The sequence below is a fragment of the Herpailurus yagouaroundi genome, unplaced genomic scaffold (genome assembly GCF_014898765.1).
Source record: "Herpailurus yagouaroundi ecotype Mexico unplaced genomic scaffold, PumYag 250, whole genome shotgun sequence".
NCBI classification, from domain to species: domain Eukaryota; kingdom Metazoa; phylum Chordata; class Mammalia; order Carnivora; family Felidae; genus Herpailurus; species Herpailurus yagouaroundi.
This window is the reverse complement of record NW_024412467.1, coordinates 8970838-8989693: the sequence shown is the minus strand read 5'-3', so window position 1 is coordinate 8989693 and position 18856 is coordinate 8970838. Positions and strand designations below refer to the sequence as shown.

The following is an 18856-nucleotide window of genomic DNA, read 5'->3' as shown; positions in this document are numbered from 1 at the left end:
GTCCCAAAAATAAATAAAAAACGTCGGAAAAAAAATTTTAAAAAAATAAATAAAAAAAAATAAATAAAAAAATAAATACTAAATAACTGTTTTCCTCCCTCGATCCTATGCTATAAAATTCAAATAACTTTGGGCCTTCCCTGCTCTCTGCTTTCTCCTGGAAGTCTACAAAAGACACTCGTCTGTCCAGGACAAGCTATACCTAATTATCTTTATTTATTATTAAATGTTTTTATTTATTTTTTGAGAGACAGAGCACGAGCAGGGGGTGGGAGGCACGCAGAGAGAGAGGGAGACCCGGAATCCAAAGCAGGCTCCAGGCCCTGAGCTGTCAGCACAGAGCCCGACGTGGGGCTCCAACCCGCAGACTGTGAGACCGTGACCTGAGCAGAAGCTGGATGCCTAACCGAGTGAGCCACCCAGGCGCCCTGACTACATCTCATTCTTGACTTCTTCAGAAAGGCTACTGTGAGCCATGGAGATTTTTGTTCTGTCTGCTGCAGGTGTCGCACTGGTCAGTTCAGAAGTCGTGGGACTCAGCACAGCCCCCTCCGTACTCTGGAGGTGCCCTGTCATCAGAGGCCTCTTCTTCCATGATACGTCACAGACACGACACGGGGAGGAGACTGATGGAAGCACAGGCTGAATCCCGGATATGTCGCCGTCCCACTGACCCACCCCTCTGACCTTGGTTTTCCATCATCAAACACCTCATACGTAACAGCAGCACCTATGGCATCCGCTGCTGTGAGGATTAAGCAAGATGCTATGTTTCAAATGCTGGGAACCATGCCTCGTACAGTTGGCTGTTACTATTGAATATTGGCTGTTACTATTACCCTTCAAACTATGGAGACACGTATATATACGTACCAATACGGGAAATTAGATCTGAAGCTAATTGGCAGGGTTATTAAAGACAAACAACCGATGTTTTAAAATCTGAATTAGACAGTCTGTATTCTAACACACACACGCACACACAGACACACACACACAATCTGTACCAATTAAATACAATAAAGTTGAAAGGGGATATAAATTACAGTTTTTCTTTTTCTTTTTAAACAGACAATAGTAGAATACTACAGTCGGCTCACTATACACAAAAGTCATCAACAGCAGCTTTTCATTAAAGTCTCCAAAATCTTACTCATTGACTGATGCTAAGAACTGAAAAGAAAAACTTAGAGAATGTACACATTCTCTCTCTCCCACAACACATTTATTGCTGTACATCCACACCGATTTTACAGGCATCTACAGAACGAGCGCAAAAAGTACTTCTGTAAAAATTTCCACATGCGTAATCCTTCGACGTCTCCGTTACCAGGAGAACCCTGCCAATGAAGACGTGGACAGCAGGATCACCTGCATTCTATCATCTGCTGCGAGCACGGTGAAGCGGGCACCTGTGAACTTAATAGCTCATCCCATGCCTTCAGTGTTTCCCAGAATTTAAGTAAAATTAACAACAGCAAAACCACATGACGAAAGCTACCGATCCAAAACGAAAAACCACAAAAAGACAAAAATCAACATCCCCTCCCCTCCCCAAACCCAACTCCAGGCATGTCCTTGTGTTCTCTTAACAGTAATACTGCTCTCTGAATTCCCCCTGCCGGCCAGGCCGAACCACAACCCTGGGGTAAGGAAGGCTGGAGTCGGAGCCCCAGGCATTGTCAACAGTTACCCCACAACATCGCACCAGCAGGCGGTGGCCGGGTGGAAGACTAAGGAATATAGCTGTGAGATTTTTCAGTGTGCTTTATGAAACAGGACACAGAACAGCTACATGTGGCCTGGTAGCCAAGAGGAGTGTGGCACCAAACTCACAGTCAGACATATATGTACACACAAAACGAGGGGACAGCAAAAACGTTCAGTCTTATGTAAGTTCTTTGGTTGTAAAGAACGGCATTCTGTAACCTTTTCTGCAAAGAGGGATTCGCAACCTCATTCTTAGGCAATCAGGTCTTTTTCATCTGCTCATGTATAAGAGGTTACCTAAGTGGTTTTGTAACCAAATCCAGTACCTTATGATTTTCTAGAAACCACTCATATCTGCATTTTCGTGTGCAGTCTTGTCTGTCTCCAAACAGACATACTATAGATATACATTTCATATACATCATATATATTATTTATAAAAAAAAAAAGAGCATGGACTCCAGATTCTACAGTAAGAACTGATTAAAATTGTACAAGAATAAAGTTCGCTTGAATCTGTGGAGGTTTCTACACAGTGGGTGTGTGTAGTAATAAGTGCAAACAAAAATACTGCCACTTAATTCAATCCAGGATTTTCGGTTCTCTGGCTTTCCGGAAAAAGCAGAGGCTGCCGATTCCCCCGAGTGACAAAGTGCCAGCTTCTCCCAGCTCGGGAGGAGAAGGCAGGTGGCCCACGAAGCGCTTGGCTTCTCCACGCTGGTCTGGGTCCCCGGCTGGGCCGCAGCATGTTTTACAGATGGGGCTGGTGCTTTCACGAGGCAGACCGCAACGAAGATGCTGTGGCCTGCGGGGAGGCGCTGGCTGCTTTCACCGAGTGCTCGCGCTGCCCTGGAATGCAGACCCTGGTGAGTTCGAGCTCCTGATCCCCGCCCCCCTCCCCCCAATGCCAACACACACACACACACACACACACACACACACACACACCCCCCACGTACACACAGGGCCCATTCACAGCCAGACATCACCCACTCAAGGGGCTCTCCCTGAAGGGACCCACAGGATCCACTTTATTATGGAATCCTGTTCTAGGATTCACACTAGACAAAGGAGAAACCTTGCCCCGAAGTGAAGCTTCTAGCAAAAGTGATGACAGAAAGAAGACCCAAAGTTAAAGTAAAAAAGTGTTGTCACAACTTACTAAAACCAAAGAGTATTACAAAAACACTAAAGCAATAAAAAACAAAAACAAAAACACAGGGGCACCTGGGTGGCTCAGTCAGTTAAGCGTCTGACTTCAGCCTAGGTCATGATCTTGCCGTTTCCGAGTTCGAGCCCCACATCGGGCTCTGTGCTGACAGCTCAGAGCCTGGAGCCTGTTTCGGATTCTGTATCTCCCTCTCTCTCTCTGCCCCTTCCCCACTCACACTCTGTCTCTCTCAAAAATAAACATTAAAAAAATTAAAACAAATCACCATAATCCCATGTTACTCTGATACAACAAATATTTTTGTAAATTCCACTTCTATTGTTTTTATTAAAAAAACCTTTTTTAAAAAAATGTTTATTTTTGACAGAGAGAGAGAGAGAGAGAGAGAGAGAGAGAGAAACAGAGTGTGAGTGGGGGAGGGGCAGAGAGAGAGGGAGACACAGAATCCGAAGCAGGCTCCAGGCTTGGAGCTGTCAGCACAGAGCCCGATGCGGGGCTTGAACTCAACGAACCGTGAGATCACGACTTGAGCCAAAGTCGGACGCCCAACTGACTGAGCCACCCAGGCGCCCCTGTAAATTCCACTTCTAAAAGGCAGGATCTTTGGCAGGAACACACTATTGTGGAGCCTCTGAAAACAAAAATCAGGTCCTGTTCCCGTTTGTCGGTTCTATGTAATCCAATCAGTGGAACAAGGGGGAAGGATTGTTGTCTCCTCCTCTTCTGTAAGCCCGCGGCCACCCCCTATTATCACTGCAGCAGAGGGGTCTCTGAAGACAGACCCCCCCTGTCTGCACTGCACTGGAGCAGCGAGTCAGCAGAGGAGAGCAGTGGCTCCTGGGAACCTGAATTTTGAAGAGGCACCCTCAATACCTCTCGGGAAGTCTGCTGCACACTTAGGTTTGAGAAGCATTAGAATTAGCCCTTGGACTTCACGGAGGAAGGACCGAAAGGCTGATCCAGGCCAGCAATGCAGATTCTGCCTGAAGACCAGAGCAAAGGAAGCCAAAGGCTCTTAAACAAACGGGTCGTTGTTTCATGGGCAAAGAACAGTAACAAGTAACTTTATTCTTAGTCTTATGTTGGGGGAAGAAAGTCTTTTGTTTTTATTGCAAGAAATCACCGTCTGGGTTTTGCAGTTCATTTAGGAGTATGCTGTGTAAGTGATTACACACTGAAATGTTAAGGGCTAGTATGAAAAGGGGGTAAAGCTTGTCGGGGGGGGGGGGGGAGCCCCCAAACCAGAATAACTTCCTCAGCAAAGCCAAGACCAATGACATCATATCTTTCTAGATTATTTTTCTAGTTCTGTCTGCTCTTTGTTTTGCTAAGTTCTGGCCCTCCCATACCCCTCACTCAGCTGCAGTGGGGGTGTGGGACCAAAACAGTGACCCTGGATGGAAAGAAATGGTGGCTCTCAGGAGCCCAGCCCCCAGAAGTGGATAATCTCTTATTTATATAATTTGCTATTTTCCTTACGAGTGTTAGCAAACATCCACTCTGTTCCATTAGTTTAGGAATTAAACTAAAAAATTAAACTATTAAACTATGAAATTAAACATTATAACCAACCTGGTCACTTCCAAAGCCCAAACTTCAACTCCTCTGGGAATTCACCGATACTTCCCCCAAACATGCTTTTACCTATGGGCACTAAATGACGGTTTTTTAAATCAATTCTACTATGCATGCCTCCCTTCCCCCACGCCCCTTTTTAACACCTCTGAAATTGGGATGTGTCTTACACATTTACTAATGTAATGTGGTTTCATTGGAAGTATTTTTTGCAGTGATACATAAAATAATGGTTTATCTAGTAATTACAGAAATCACAGATTTCACGAAATACAGTAGATGCTACCTGAATGCCTTGGGATAGCCAGTAATTAGACATCTCAGGGAACGGAATATGAGACTGAATGATCTTTAGTCATGTGAATGCTTAATTCGTCACCAACCCACATGCCTGTTAGAAAGGCCACTGGTCCAGGGCACCTGGGTGGCTCAGTTGGTTAAGCATCCAACTTCAGGTCAGGTCATGATCTCGTGAGATCATGGGTCATGGGTTCAAGCTCCAAGAAGGGCTCTGTGCTGACATTGCGGAGCCTGGAGCCTGCTTCAGATTCTCTCTCTCTCTCTCTCTCTCTCTCTCTCTCTCTCTCTCTCCCTCTCCCTGCCCCTTCCCCACTCATGCTCTGTGTCTCTCTCTCTCTCAAAAATAAATAAAAAATAGATTAATTAACCTAAAGAAGTTATAAAAAAAAAGCCACTGGTCCCATATATTCCATCGTCCATCGGACACTGCACAGAGCCAGCTGGGCAGCAGTGAGTTTGCGCTCCAGTGGGCCCATCTTCCCCGTCAGAAGCATCTGAGTGAACCTCTCCTACTAAGTCCTGTGGTGAAGCACCTCTGGGGGTCGGTGCACAATCAGGCAGGCTCCCCAACGGTACAGAACACAGAGGGCTGCCTCTGGAATTTATTACCTGTTCATTCTCTGCTGAGGAATGCAGCTGGGCAGGGCCCTGTGGCCCATCTGAGATACTCTTCCTGTCCATTTTATTGGGTAGGTTTCTTCTACCTGAAAGCTCTCCAGAAGAATCCGTCAATCCGTCAAAATCTTTCCCATCAGACACACCCATAAACTCTGTGAAAGAATGGTCCTCAAGGATATCTGTGGTGTGCTCTATGGTCACTTCCCTGGGGCAAAATTCTCTGACTGGTTGGCCATTTCGGCTGGAGCAGGCATCCTGCCCTGAACAGGAGCCAGTCCTACAGAGGGATTTGGAGTTTTTCTCAGGGATGCTTTGGGGTGATGGGCTCCCTTTGGCTAAGGCACTGTTTTCCTTGAGTGGCACCATAATTATCTTCTCTTTAAGCAAGCCTCTTTCTAGTTCTGTCAACTCTTTGTTTGAGGACGGCCTGAAATCATGCCCAAGGGACGGTCCGTAATGCTCACTGGAGTCTGTATCCTTTGTCTGAATGGCTAGCTGGTCCGAGCTGTCACTGGAAGGGACCGCCATGTCGGACAGAGTGGCGTTGGAGGCACTGTGGGAAAAGTAGCCGCTGGTAATACTGCTGGTGGTAGGGCTACGGGACACTTCTTTCTCCAGGACCCTTGAGTTCACCAAATCTACTTTCGAAGAAAACCACTCCCTGTTCTCCAAGCTGGCATTGTAAACACTGAAGTCTGCAAACTCCACGGGCACGTAAGGCTGTGAACTTATCAGCTTCCTGTTAAGAGCTTCCAGATCATTTTCCTCCTCCTCAGAGTCCTATAGTAACGAAGCAAAAGTCACTCATTAGCTCCTTATGGCGACTTTATTGTTGAGACAAGTTTTAAATACATTCCTATTAAAGGCATTCACATGTGTAGTGTTCCTGAGTTTGGTTAAATCTTGTCACCTACGGTGGACCCAAGTACAATACTCTCAGAGATCCGTGAGCAAAAACCCACCTAATACGTAGGAGATTTATTTATTCTGCGCTCACTCCCTGCTAATTAGAAATGTTTCCTTCCCTGGTTTAAGTGCAGTGGACTCTTAATTCATTTTAATTGATGATTAGTTTTCAGTTGTGATGATTTCCCTTTGCTAATTAAATGAGGAGAGGGACAGCCAGGGGCAGAGAAGATGTGCCGCTTCGTTTGTTCTTACAATCCTTGCTTTGGGAAGCCAAGTGCAGGTAAGCAAGGTAATTTGTATAAGGTTTCTGAGCTATTTTACGGGGAGGGAGGGCAGTAAAATAAAGATCCCAACAATGAAAGGGCCAACGAACATGATTTCAACACCCATTCCTGGTGTTACACTAAACGCTGTAAGGTTGTAAAATACTAACAGTTGGTCTAACGATGAACGCTTTTTAGGGTTTTGGAGAAGTGTGGATAGAGGATTTGGCCAGAGATGAGGAAGGTACTGAGATTTAAATGAAAATCTCCTTTGTCAAGTAGCTTTAGAATTCTGTTTGTGAAGACTGGTATATATGCAGAAGTGGGTATTCTCCATTTCCCAGTCTGTCTCTTTTGTATTTGATGGAAACCAACATAAAACGTGTAGATGTAAATGACAAGGAGCGCCTGGCTGGCTCAGTCAGTAGAGCATGCAGTTCTTGATCTTGGGGTCATGAGTGCAAGCCCCACGTTGGATGTAGAGCTCTTAAAAAGAAAAAAAAATGATAACACAATCTAGTCATTTCTAATTAACCTCATAAACAAATATTCCTCTTCTCTGAAAACATGCCTTTCATTCTACGAGTATTCATCAAGCATCCACTGTATGCCAGTCATTGTCCCAAGAACTAGGAATACTAACATTGAACAAAACCAGGCATGGTTCCTGCCCTCATGGAGTTAGGATTTTGGGTCCTTGCTCTTAGAACTATCCTGGACCCTGTTTTGGTGGATGGAAATTTCATTCAGTATAAAAGCAAGGAGACTGTAAAAACCTGGAACCAAAACGTTAACCTTACTCATTAAAGTATCATTTCAAAAGGTTGAGGAGAGAGAGGGGATAGGGAAGGGGAAGAAGAACATGCTTGAAGGATATGGGAGATGGCAGTTCACAAATTAACATAAATTTCATCGACTGAATTTTACAATAATAATTTCTTTTGCGTAAGATGCTAAATGGCTAAATCAATACCTTAATAGTCTTGAGTGCTTCTTAGTTGTTTTTTTTTTTTTTCTTTTTACTTGAGATTATTACATTTTATTGACACAAAGGATACTTAGGCCACATCACCAAAAAAAATTATGGCAACATCAGTAGTGCCTTTTAAGTTAAATGACAATTTGGAAGTGTTTAAAAACATATGGTCGCTTTTCCTTGACATATATGATTAAGAATATATCTTTTTATCAAAATGCAAAATGCCATCTGGCAGAAGTAACAATTATTTTATTGGCCTTATGCATTAAATTAATTCACTGTACTTTAAAGAGGAAATATTTTCCTATTTTTCCTTTTTCTTGTGCTAGATCTATATTTATTTATATATTTATTATATATATACATATATATAATATATATAAAATACTCAAAAGCTGTATAACTCAAAAATTATAATTAGGTATAACAATTAAAACTGATTTTAAATTTTGAACAGAAAACAATGTGTTTCTTAAATTCTTTCCAAACATTCCTTTAAAATTCAAATGGCAACAGCCCTTTTAGCAAACCTCTCAGGTTCAGAAGATACCAAATGAGCAGGGAAGTTTCTCTCTGAGTGTTCCTTAGATTTTAAAATAACTTGAATATAAATTATACAAAAGCATCAGCTGTCTTAATTCCATGGCTATTAATCAAAGGTGAGGGGTACCTGAGTGGCTCAGTTGGTTGAGCGTCCAACTTTGGCTCAGGTCATGATCTCGAAGTTGGTGAGTTTGAGCCCAGAATCGGGCTCTGCACTGACAGCACAGAGCCTGCTCAGGATTCATTCTCTCCCTCGCTCTCTGCCCCTCCCCCACTTGCACTTTCTCTCTCAAAAATAAATAAACTAAAAAAACAAAAACACCCAAAAAACAAAGGTGAATGAGTATCAAATATCACTGGTAAAAATTCCAGAAAATTAGCAAAACAAAATTTTTGGCAACACTAATATCGCCACCTTATTTTAGGCTACATTCTAAATCAAGTAGCATTATTAAAAAAGGGGGAGGGGGGAATGTTTGGAAAGAAGCAAAGATTAGACAGAATTCAATCAGCGGCTTTTGCCCGTATTTTATTGATTCTCTACTTGACATGTTTATTTTTTTTCTTTTAATTTTCTTAAGTTTATTTATTTTGAGAGAGCGAGAGCGTGAGAGAGTGAGAGTGCACATGATCAGGGAAGGGACAGAGAGAGAGGGAGAGAGAAAATCTCAAGCAGGCTCTTCAGTGTCAACACAGAGCCTCATGTGGGGCTCCATCTCATGAACCATGAGATCATGACCTGACCCAAGATCAAGAGTTGGTTGTTTTCTTTTTTTTTAATTTATTTTTTTAATGTTTATTTTTGAGAGACAGCGTGTGTGCACACGCAAGCCTGAACAGGGGAAGGCAGAGAAGAGAGGGAGACACAGAATCTGAAGCAGGTTCCAGGCTCTGAGCTGTCAGCACAGAGACTGACATGGGGCTAGAACCCATGAACCATGGGATCATGATCTGAGCCAAAGTCAGATGCTTAATCAACTGAGCCACCCAGGCTCCCCAAAAGTCAGATGCTTAACTGACTGAGCCATCCAGATGTCCCTCTACTTGACATGTTTAGACTCAAAATTGAATTTCTAGTGTTTGTATCCTTAGATTTCTTTCTTTCTTTTTTTGTAAGTAAGCTCTACACCCAATGTGGGGCTCAAACTCACGACCCCAAAATCAAGAGTTGCATTCTTTACTGACTGAGCCACCCAAGTGCCTCCCCCCACCTTTATATTTCCTTTTGACTGAAGCTGGCAAAGAAATATAATTCCCCAAGCCCCGGAATCTCTGATGCAATTAATTACTGAAAAGTTAGTTGTTGAAAAGAAAACCAAATCTTAATATGAGAATTAGTAACTTGGAGCCCTTTTTATGCCTGAAGTTATGTCTTCTCAAGACCGAGGAAAGGCCTGTCACCCTAAAACACAACTTTGCTGAATGAAATATTCAATCATAGTTTACTGTGTAGAAACAGGTACACATTTATCAAACTCACAAAGATAAAAAGTTATTCCTAAAGGACTAGAAGGAGCTTTATAAAACTGAAGAGTCTACAAAACCACCAAGAGATTAAGTTCAAATAGGGATCAGTCCATAGTGTTGCACCTGGGATGGGAATGGGGCAGGGGAATGACCCAAAGAGAGAGGCTAGAGGAGTTGGGGCAAGTTATTTCAAAAATGAAAAAGAAAACTCAGTAGAGTTTAAACATTTCCCAACATGTAAACCAGACTGAAGGCTTATTGAGTTATTGCCTTCAAGGAGAAAAAACAGGACTTAAAATTGGCTTAAACTGTGCCATAAGGGAATTTGGTTAGACAGACTTTCTACTCCAGAAATATTTATCATTGTATCTTCAAGGAGACTAAGCTAAGCACCTTCCTACTATGTCTTAAGGACAAAAAGGTTTAAAACCCTGCCCAAAAGTGAAGCATGGAGTCAAGTTCTCAAGTCTCTCTATAGCTACAGTCTTCATGATTTGATTTTTGCAATTCAGTTCATGCAGCTGATATTTACCTATAGACAACATACCTTGACTTTTAAGAAGGGATCATAACCCACATTAAAGCAGTGACTCTTGGCAAGGAGTTTCACTTGATCAAAGTCACTTTTACTTCCACATGGAATGGGGTCTGTGTTGTCCACACAGGGAGATGGTCTCTTTTCAGAAGGACTGTATCAGCCTAGGGCCCCAGTACTTCTGTCCATGGTACTAAAAGGCGGGCAGCCTTTTTTAGAAACAGCAGCAGCAGGGCAACTAAAACTGCACTATTTGGGGGAGCATCTGGAGTCCTTGGGGTCAGCCCAATTGTGCTGATGGATGACGGAGCCTATGTTCTTATGCTGTCATTAACCGTGAGACTTTGGGCATGACCCTCATCTGTAAAACGGAGAAATAAACTATATGCTGTCTATGCAAGACCCAAGAGAGGGAGAAGTGATTTCCTTTCTAATCTTCTCTCTGCTTAATGACTTAAAAAGATAGACTCCAAAGGCATGTTGTTGCCTTTATGTTATTTAAACAAGACATGAAGTACATTTGTGTATCTTCCCAAATTGATCAGACAACACACTGTGCTTTAAGAATCAAGCCTCAGTAGGCTGAGTAACTCAGTCTGTTAAGCATCCGCCTCTTGATTTTGGCTCACATCATGAGCTCACAGTTTGTGGATTTGAGCCCCACATCAGGCTCCGTAGTGGTGGTGCAGAGCCTGCTTGGAATTCTCTCTCTCCCTGCCGCTCTCCTGCTTGCGTGCAAGCACTCTCTCTCAAAATAAATGAACTTAAAAAAAATTTTTTTAAATAAAAGAATCAAGGCTAGCTATATGTAACTACATTCTATTTGAAACTATCAGAAATTATTTCAAACTCCGTTGATGAGACCAAACCACTGATTCACCCTCGGATTTTTCAAGAGTGTAAAAGGAAAGAGAGTGAATGGGAAACAAAAGGATAAAGCAGTGTATGTCCATTTGTAAGAGGAGAAATAAAATGAAAGCTTCCCACAGAGAATTAGAACCTCAGATCAAGCAATACCCTTAAAATCTACCAGAACATCCTGGAAAAGCCAGAACTATCTGAAATAAATCAAGCAGTTCAATAGTTTCAGAGATGAAGAGTCAGAGACAGATTTCTTTCTCTTTTTTTTTTTATTAAAAAAACTTTTTAAAAAAAGTTTTATTTATTTAAATAGTTTCTACATCCAATGTGGGGCTCAAAGTCATGACCCCAAGATTAGGAGTCATATGCTCTTCTAAGCAGCCAAGAACCCCTCTTTCTCTTAAAAAAAAAAAAAATATATATATATATATATATGTGTGTGTGTGTGTGTGTGTGTGTGTGTGTGTGTGTATATGAGACAGAGGTGGGAAGGAGAGATCTCGAGTTGGGGAGGAGCACAGAGAGAGGGAGAGAGAGAGAATCCCAAGCAGGCTCTGCACTGTCAGCATGGAGCCCGATGCAGGGCTCGAACTCATGAACTGTGAAATCATGACCTGAGCCAAAGTTGGACGCTCAACTGATTGTGCCACCCAGGAACCCCTCTTTCTCCTTTTTTAAAGATTTTGTCATTATTGTTTGGTGCCAGGTTTCTAAGGAGAGTAGAGGTCATTCTCTCAAGTTTCCAGCAATAAAAATGGTACCCTCAAACCCTACTCAGTAGACTTCAAGGTGCATGCAACCACACAGAGGCTAAGTGCTGCTTGAGAGTTGCTGGGTTAAGAGAAGCCAGTTCCATCCTACCCTCTGCTAGCTAAAAGTCCTGAAATGGGTTTTATGTAAAAATAATACAAGGAAAGTAAAGAAAATAATGAAGAGGCAAACTCTATCAACAGTGAAACCATCTGGTGGGTAGTCCCAGAAGGGTCATCCAGCAGTCTCCTGATGGTGTGTTCTACCAGAATGGATTGTTACAAGAAGTTTAAATTTACTACCCATGCATCATGGTGGTAGGTTCCACATCATCCAACAGATCCAACCAGCCAGAGAGCCAGAGAGTTTGCAGGGGTCATGAGCTAGCTACTTGGCCTTTTCAGCCCATGCTGTAGCCTTATTAATTAAGCAGGGAGGTCAAGTAAGTGAATGAGCAACATATTAGGATTTAGAGATGTAGGGGCAGGTGTTGATGTTCACCCTCTTTTCCAGCAGGAACTATGGTGGAGACTTGGGACTGAGAGGCAGGGAGAACACAGAAGCAACGGTGGGGAGAGAGACAGTGGGGAGGGGGAAATGGTGCCTTTTCTTCTGTCCTCCACAGACAGGAGGAATGAGAAGGTCATTTCCTAAGGCCTATGAGCTCTCCAAGCATGCAGGTGCATGGCCAACTGCATTCCGGGTTAAGTTCCTGTTAGGTTCACACAGTGAGCAGCAGGAGCCCATTTTAGAACCTTTAGAGGACCTCACACCCCGGAGTCTTTGGACCAGGTCTGACATGTGCAGCTGGGAAAGGAAACCTCCCACGGGCTGCCCACAGATCAGACTGTCCTCAGATGGAAACACCAACCAGCTCTGTCTTGTTCCAAGCTGCTTTACTTTTTCAAAGCCCAGGAAGCCACAGGAGAGTGAAAGCTCAGACACAAGAAAACTGTTTCCAGGTCTGGGAATATAGTTTGTTTTTTTATTTTATTTTTTTTAAGTTTATTTATTTTGAGAGAGCATGAGCAGGGGAGGAGCAGAGAGAGGGAGAGAGAGAATCCCAAGCAGGCTCCACACCGTCAGTGCAGAGCCTGATGCGGGGCTTGAACCCACAAACCGTGATATCATGACCTGAGCTGAAACCAAGTGTCAGACGCTTAACCGACTGAGCCGCCCAGGCACCCTACAGTTTGATTTTTAAATTGAGGTATCACATATAATCCCCCGTGCCGGGTATAACAGCGTCTTAAAAACGATTTGCAAATGTGTAATTTGAAAACCAAGAGCTGGGGAAGGGCATTTTACAGGCAGAGTTTCAACCTACCTGTGGCTGAAATACAGATAAGCCATCCCAAGAGCCAGCCTGACACTGAGGGGGTTGGGACCTATTTTGCCGCCTGAGGTGCTGAGGCGGTAACGGGGGCAGTGAGGGTTTGCAGCACGGCTTCAAGCTGCAGAATCAGCTTAGCGGGAGCATCAGGCGACAGGAAAGGAGCTTTCAAACATCCCCACAGCTAAGTGCATGATTACTCACTGCAAGTAAGTGCAACTCCTCTAGGTAGATTAACTTCAGAATCTGGGCAGTATGCAGAGACACATTAGAAAGATCCAGAATCAGTTAAAGCGATCTCTTTGTTACCCTTTTCAAAGACTAGAATCAGTAAGAGTGCCTTTTCCCCTTTTTCTAAGCAAGTTGATACTAAGCAAATAAATAAATAAATAAATAAATAAATAAATAAATAAATAAATAAAATAGAGTGAACACTTAGAAGAATCAAAGGTCATGGCCACATTCATGCAACATTTCATTACCAGTGATCACATTGTTTTCTTAAAAAAAAAAAAAAAAAGAGAGAGAAAGACCCAATACATTATCTTAATTTCTTCTTAAAGGATTTGGATGATTGTCTGTGAAAGGGCCTTAAAACCCACCACCAGGCAATACGACAGAAATGGTTCTGGAACTTACAATCTTCTTCTCACGTTTGCTATTGTGCTCTAGTAGCATGTTGCTGCCATTGCTTCCCGAGGGCACAATGCAGCCAGGGTTATGTGGCTGAGGTGGAGGCATGCTCTGCAAAGGTTAAGACACACAGATGCATCACACACAGAAGACGCCGACAGCCGAAATACACGGTTAAGTACGTGCAAGTTAGCAAAGCAACACAAACACTTGTATTCCACAGGAGTAGTGCGGAGATTTCGCAGGCCGAAGTTAAAACCACTGATGAAGTCTGACAAGACTACACAGACTAATGGCAAATAGCATAACTGGTTTTATCAAATTAAAAAAAAAAAAAAAAAAAAAGCCCATACTATCTTCCAAACACCGAGGGAACATCTTTCTCACATGGAACGTTAAAAAAAAAAATACTTTGAAAAGCCGTAAGCAGAAAGAAAATAACAGGAATAACAACACACAACAAGTTCCCCCCGTGACCCTGGGTGACCCACACGTGTCTACACGCAGCGCCCAGCTTGTTAATGCACACTGTCGCTGCTCCCCAGGCAACACAATTCTGTTCTTGTTTACGCGGTACACAGAACTCTGGCACTTACCTCCTGGCTTAGAAGAGGCCTCGCTTCAAGAGCTATCCTTTTCTTATGCTCCTCTTTTACAGGCATCAGGGGTTTGAAAAACTTTGGCGGCTGGGGAGAGAATGCTTTAAAAGGACTGACTGTTAAGGCGTGAGGGTTCTCGGATGTACAACCTGGGAAGGACAGACAGGCGTGAATTCACAGGCACAGAGCACTTTACCCAGCGCACAGGAAGCACAGTCATCACCTAGCCAGAGGAGGAGGATCTGGTGTAACAAAGAAATTAACATGCTGATATTTGGCTAACGATTCAGACAGATGTGGGCAAGAATGGAGATGTATCTACCGAGTCACAAAGAGTCATCAAAGGACTGGGCGGCATCGAAGAAAGCAGAACCTAAATTTTCTACCTTCTTTTCAAGATCCAGCTTGAAGCACCACCTATTAGAGCGATTTCAACTCATGCTGATTTTCCAATGCTCCGAATTCCTGGACGCTATTGTCCGTACATGCATTTGGGCTCTATACCATTTATTATCTAATTTTCCATGTATCTCATTCCACAGTTAGAATTTAGGATCTAGAATGGTACCTTTTTGTATCTTTCACTGCATACAGCAAGTAGAGGCTCAATAAACATTCAACGAATGGATCCTGTATAAATTTTCTTGCAAGCCCCTTTTCTCCCAAGCCACCCTGGCTCCATATGGCTGAGGAACAATTCCTCTTTCCTGCTTTCACTCATTTCTGGCCGTTTAGGGCCTCTTTTCCTCCTGTATTTTCTTCCCAATTTTCTGGTACAGTGTCATTTAGTAGGTAAAATATAAGCTGATTTACGTATTCAGAGAATGCTGTTCCTCTCAGGGCACTGGAAGATTACACAGTTAAGGAATAATGGCTGTCACTGATCAACCTCATTTCTGGTGTCATTTTTGGAACCGCTCGGGGAATCAAAAATTTCTTGTAAAAATCTTTTGAGTACAAAAACCTCACACGGGTAGATAGTCTTTTGGTAAAGAATGAAGTCTAACCATAATGTAATAGATTTGTGTGCATCTCAAAACTGACTTCAAATTCAGGAAATGATGTGGGAAAAAGGATTTGAAAATTCTAACGTGCTACACAAAAAGCCGATTATTATTATTATCTGGAAGATATACTGGCTACAAAGCAAAAAGAAATCAAATAAGTGAACGTGACATATTCTATTCAAGAAGACAGTTTAGAAACATCCAGCCCACTAAGAATTTCAGGTTCCTATCTTATTATATGCCACTTACAAAAGGATCCCCCCGCCCCATGCTTTTCCTAGAAATTATAAAGAAAGAACATGGAAAAACAATCTCACCACTACTTTCTTTACTCCTTCGAGGCGAATCCCTGGGTAAAGTTCCATAACAGGCTATATCTTGGTAACTGGAGCTGTAGTTAGACATGTCTAATTGGTTCTCTAACCAACCCTACAAGGAAAAGACATGGGTTAACTGCAATTAAGTTCCTTTAAAAATGAGAAATGAAGCCCAGAATTGAGTTTTGTTCTAATTTTTAAAGGCAGTATGTGCACTTCTTTATTTTTATTGTAAAATATTTCCAACATATAGAAAAGTATGAATGGCTGAATAACATGACCAATGCTGTCATACCCAAGATACAGCTAGAGTGTTAATGTTAATCCTGTATCATGTTTGTTCAAGACTTAATAAAATCATTATGAACAGAGTAAAATCCCCTCCTGAACCTCTAAGGTCCCATTCATTTTCCTTCCTCCCCAGAGGCAGCCACTTTTATAAATTTGGTGCGTTATCTAGGATGACTGGGTAATTTAAAGACCACCATGAAACACTTTTCAGGGTGAAATGGTTCCACTGATAATTTTGCCTGGGTAGCAGGCATACACTGGGATTGCCCCAGACATACTAGGTGGTATGGTTACTCTACTCCATATGCCTGAGATTTAAAAGTATCAAACTGGCATAAGATATGGGTATACTAGAGAGAGAAAACTTGTATGTATCATATAAGTTTATTTAATCTTACTCCAACTTCTCAGGAGTTGGCTGCCACTAAAGACTAGATTTTAAACTTCTTGAGGGCATAATCTGTGCTTCTATTCTTTGAATCACTTAGTCCCTGGCATAGGGACATATATACAATATATGTTCCAAGAAATACTTGCTGAGTAAGGTGATGTTGTAATATGTCCTTAATTTTAAATCCCCAATTTTACCTACTTGAAATAATTTTGATTTTGCTAGGGTAGATATAATACCTTCTTAAAGCATTGAGTTAGACCCGTTAACACACAGATATTCAATTATGCGTAGTATTAGCTTGATACGGCAAATATGCTAACTTACAACGTAACACTGAGTGCACAGCAATTTCATATCCACTATTTGAACTTGGAAATGGACATGTAGAGACAATAATCTGAATAAGATTGAGATAGGAAATCCTGAGATTTTCAAAACACCAGGATATCCTAAATTTTCAGACTTAGATTCTGTTAATAATCTAGCCATGGTAAGTGCACACCTTATCATCTTCATCAAAGCCGGAAAGGTCTGGTCGGCTGGAGGAGACCTGTAAGAGAGCAATGGTTTTATCAACGTAGTTCATATGTGTAACATAAACTACATATATAGAAATGTAGTGTCGCATTTACAATTGAAACCTGTATGACCTTCTCACGTCCCTCTTTATTCTGCAGTCCTCAGGAGTAACAACTACCCTCAATTTGGGGTTTATTATTCCCACACCAGCTTCTATAGTTACTTATATACATAAAATGGATGTACACATAAAAATATATGCACATCTTATACATAAAAGTATTACTATATGCACACATAATATATATTTTTTGCGTATTTTTATAATGAAAAAAAGTGGTATCTTACCATGGTCTTTTTAATTAGTCTCATAATTTATTTGTTCTATTCTGGATAGATATGTAGGCCACTTCCAATTTTTGTCAGTTACAAACTATAATGAAATAAATTATTGTTACGGTCCCTAAGTACCACTCTAGCTGTACCCCACAATGATTGACATGTATACAATTTCGGCATTATTTAGTTCTAAATATATCCTATGTTTCTTTTTAAGTCTGTTTATTTATTTAAGTAATCCCTACATCCAACGTGGGGCTTGAATTCATGACTGCGAGATCAAGAGTCACGTGTTCTACCGACTGAGCCAGCCAGCCAGGCGCCCCCATCCTATGTTTCTATGAGACACTCTAGAAGTTATACTAAGGCATGGAAACCCTGGGCTGCAGATAAGGTTTGTGTGCCTTCCACTTGCTCTTCCATAGCAATTTTAGGGTCAGCTTATGAAATCCTATAGGAGATTATGTGGGAAATTTATAGATCAGTCTAAGGAGATGTGCCAACTCTTTGACACTGTGTGCTTCCATCAATGAACACAGTCTGTCTCTCCACGAATTTAGGCTTCATTTATGGTGATAACTGCATTGAGATTTTCTGTCTTCTTGATTCGGTTTTTGTAGGGAAATTCCATTTTGTTGAAGCTTTTACATTTACTGGTATAACGTTATTCATGGTTTGCTCTTAATGCTGTCTAAATCTCCATTCTGTTTCTAGTGATATGTCCATTTTTATTTCCAATAATATTTGAATTATTCTCCCAATATTTTTTCTTCCCCAATGAAACTTAAGTAGAAGTCAGTGCATTTGACCAGTCTTTCCAAAAGCCTGCTTTCCAGCTTTGTTGATTCCATTGTTAGTTTTCTATTTCATACACCTATGTTCTAATCTTTATTATTTCCTTCTTTATTAGGATTCTGCTCTAGCATTTATTATTACCTTAACATTGTTGAATTCTGATTTTGTTTAATTTAAAAATTATCTATCCATAAATATTTCTCTGTGAATCTGTAAAAAATACAGAATTCCTCCTCCCTTTAAAAAAACAATAACCACAAGGGCACCTGGGTGACTCGGTCAGAAGAGCACGTGACTCTTGATCTTGGGGTCATGAGTTTGATTAAAAAAAAACAAAACAAACATAAACATAATACCATTATCACATCTTAAAAAAATTAAGGGATTCCTAAATAGTATCAGATATCTTCCAGTGTTCAAATGTCTCATAAACATTTTCAATGAACTCTGAATCAGGATCACAACAATTTGTACATCGCACTCAGAGGGTGTATTTTGTCTCTTAGGGGTTTTCCCTTTTCTAGGTCATTTGTTCCCATAAAGTTTCCCTCTTGCTGAGTCCCCATTGTGTCATTTAACATTCTCCTCTGTCCCCTGTAACTACTTAGCAGTTAGATTCAGAATCTTAGAGCAGGATCATTTTTTAGGGGGCTGGAGGTGGACAGAATACTTCATAGGGGGTCTGTCTACACCCTTGTAGCATAGATGTTTCCCTCGTTGTTTTTCACTCTTCTTTTTTTTTTTTTATTTTTATTTTTTTAAATGTTTATTTATTTTTGAGACAGAGAGAGACAGAGCATGAACGGGGGAGGGGCAGAGAGAGAGGGAGGCACAGAATCGGAAGCAGGCTCCAGGCTCTGAGCCATCAGCCCAGAGCCTGACGCGGGGCTCGAACTCACGGACCGCGAGATCGTGACCTGGCTGAAGTCGGACGCTTTACCGACTGTG

At 41.8% G+C, this 18856-nt stretch overlaps 1 protein-coding gene across 1 annotated transcript in view; it reads right to left on the bottom strand.

Moving 5' to 3' along the window:
• Positions 1 to 1036: 1036 nt before the first annotated feature.
• The window catches only part of KIF13A (kinesin family member 13A), a 270175-nt gene continuing 252355 nt past the window's right edge, over positions 1037 to 18856 (bottom strand). The window contains exons 38-43 of the mRNA XM_040460494.1: positions 16758 to 16805; positions 15571 to 15682; positions 14244 to 14395; positions 13654 to 13758; positions 5366 to 6154; positions 1037 to 2559 (exon numbers count right to left, since the gene is read on the bottom strand). Of these exons, the coding sequence (XP_040316428.1) occupies positions 2539 to 2559; positions 5366 to 6154; positions 13654 to 13758; positions 14244 to 14395; positions 15571 to 15682; positions 16758 to 16805 (1227 nt within the window). The 3' untranslated portion in view covers positions 1037 to 2538. The remainder of the gene's footprint in view (positions 2560 to 5365; positions 6155 to 13653; positions 13759 to 14243; positions 14396 to 15570; positions 15683 to 16757; positions 16806 to 18856) is intronic.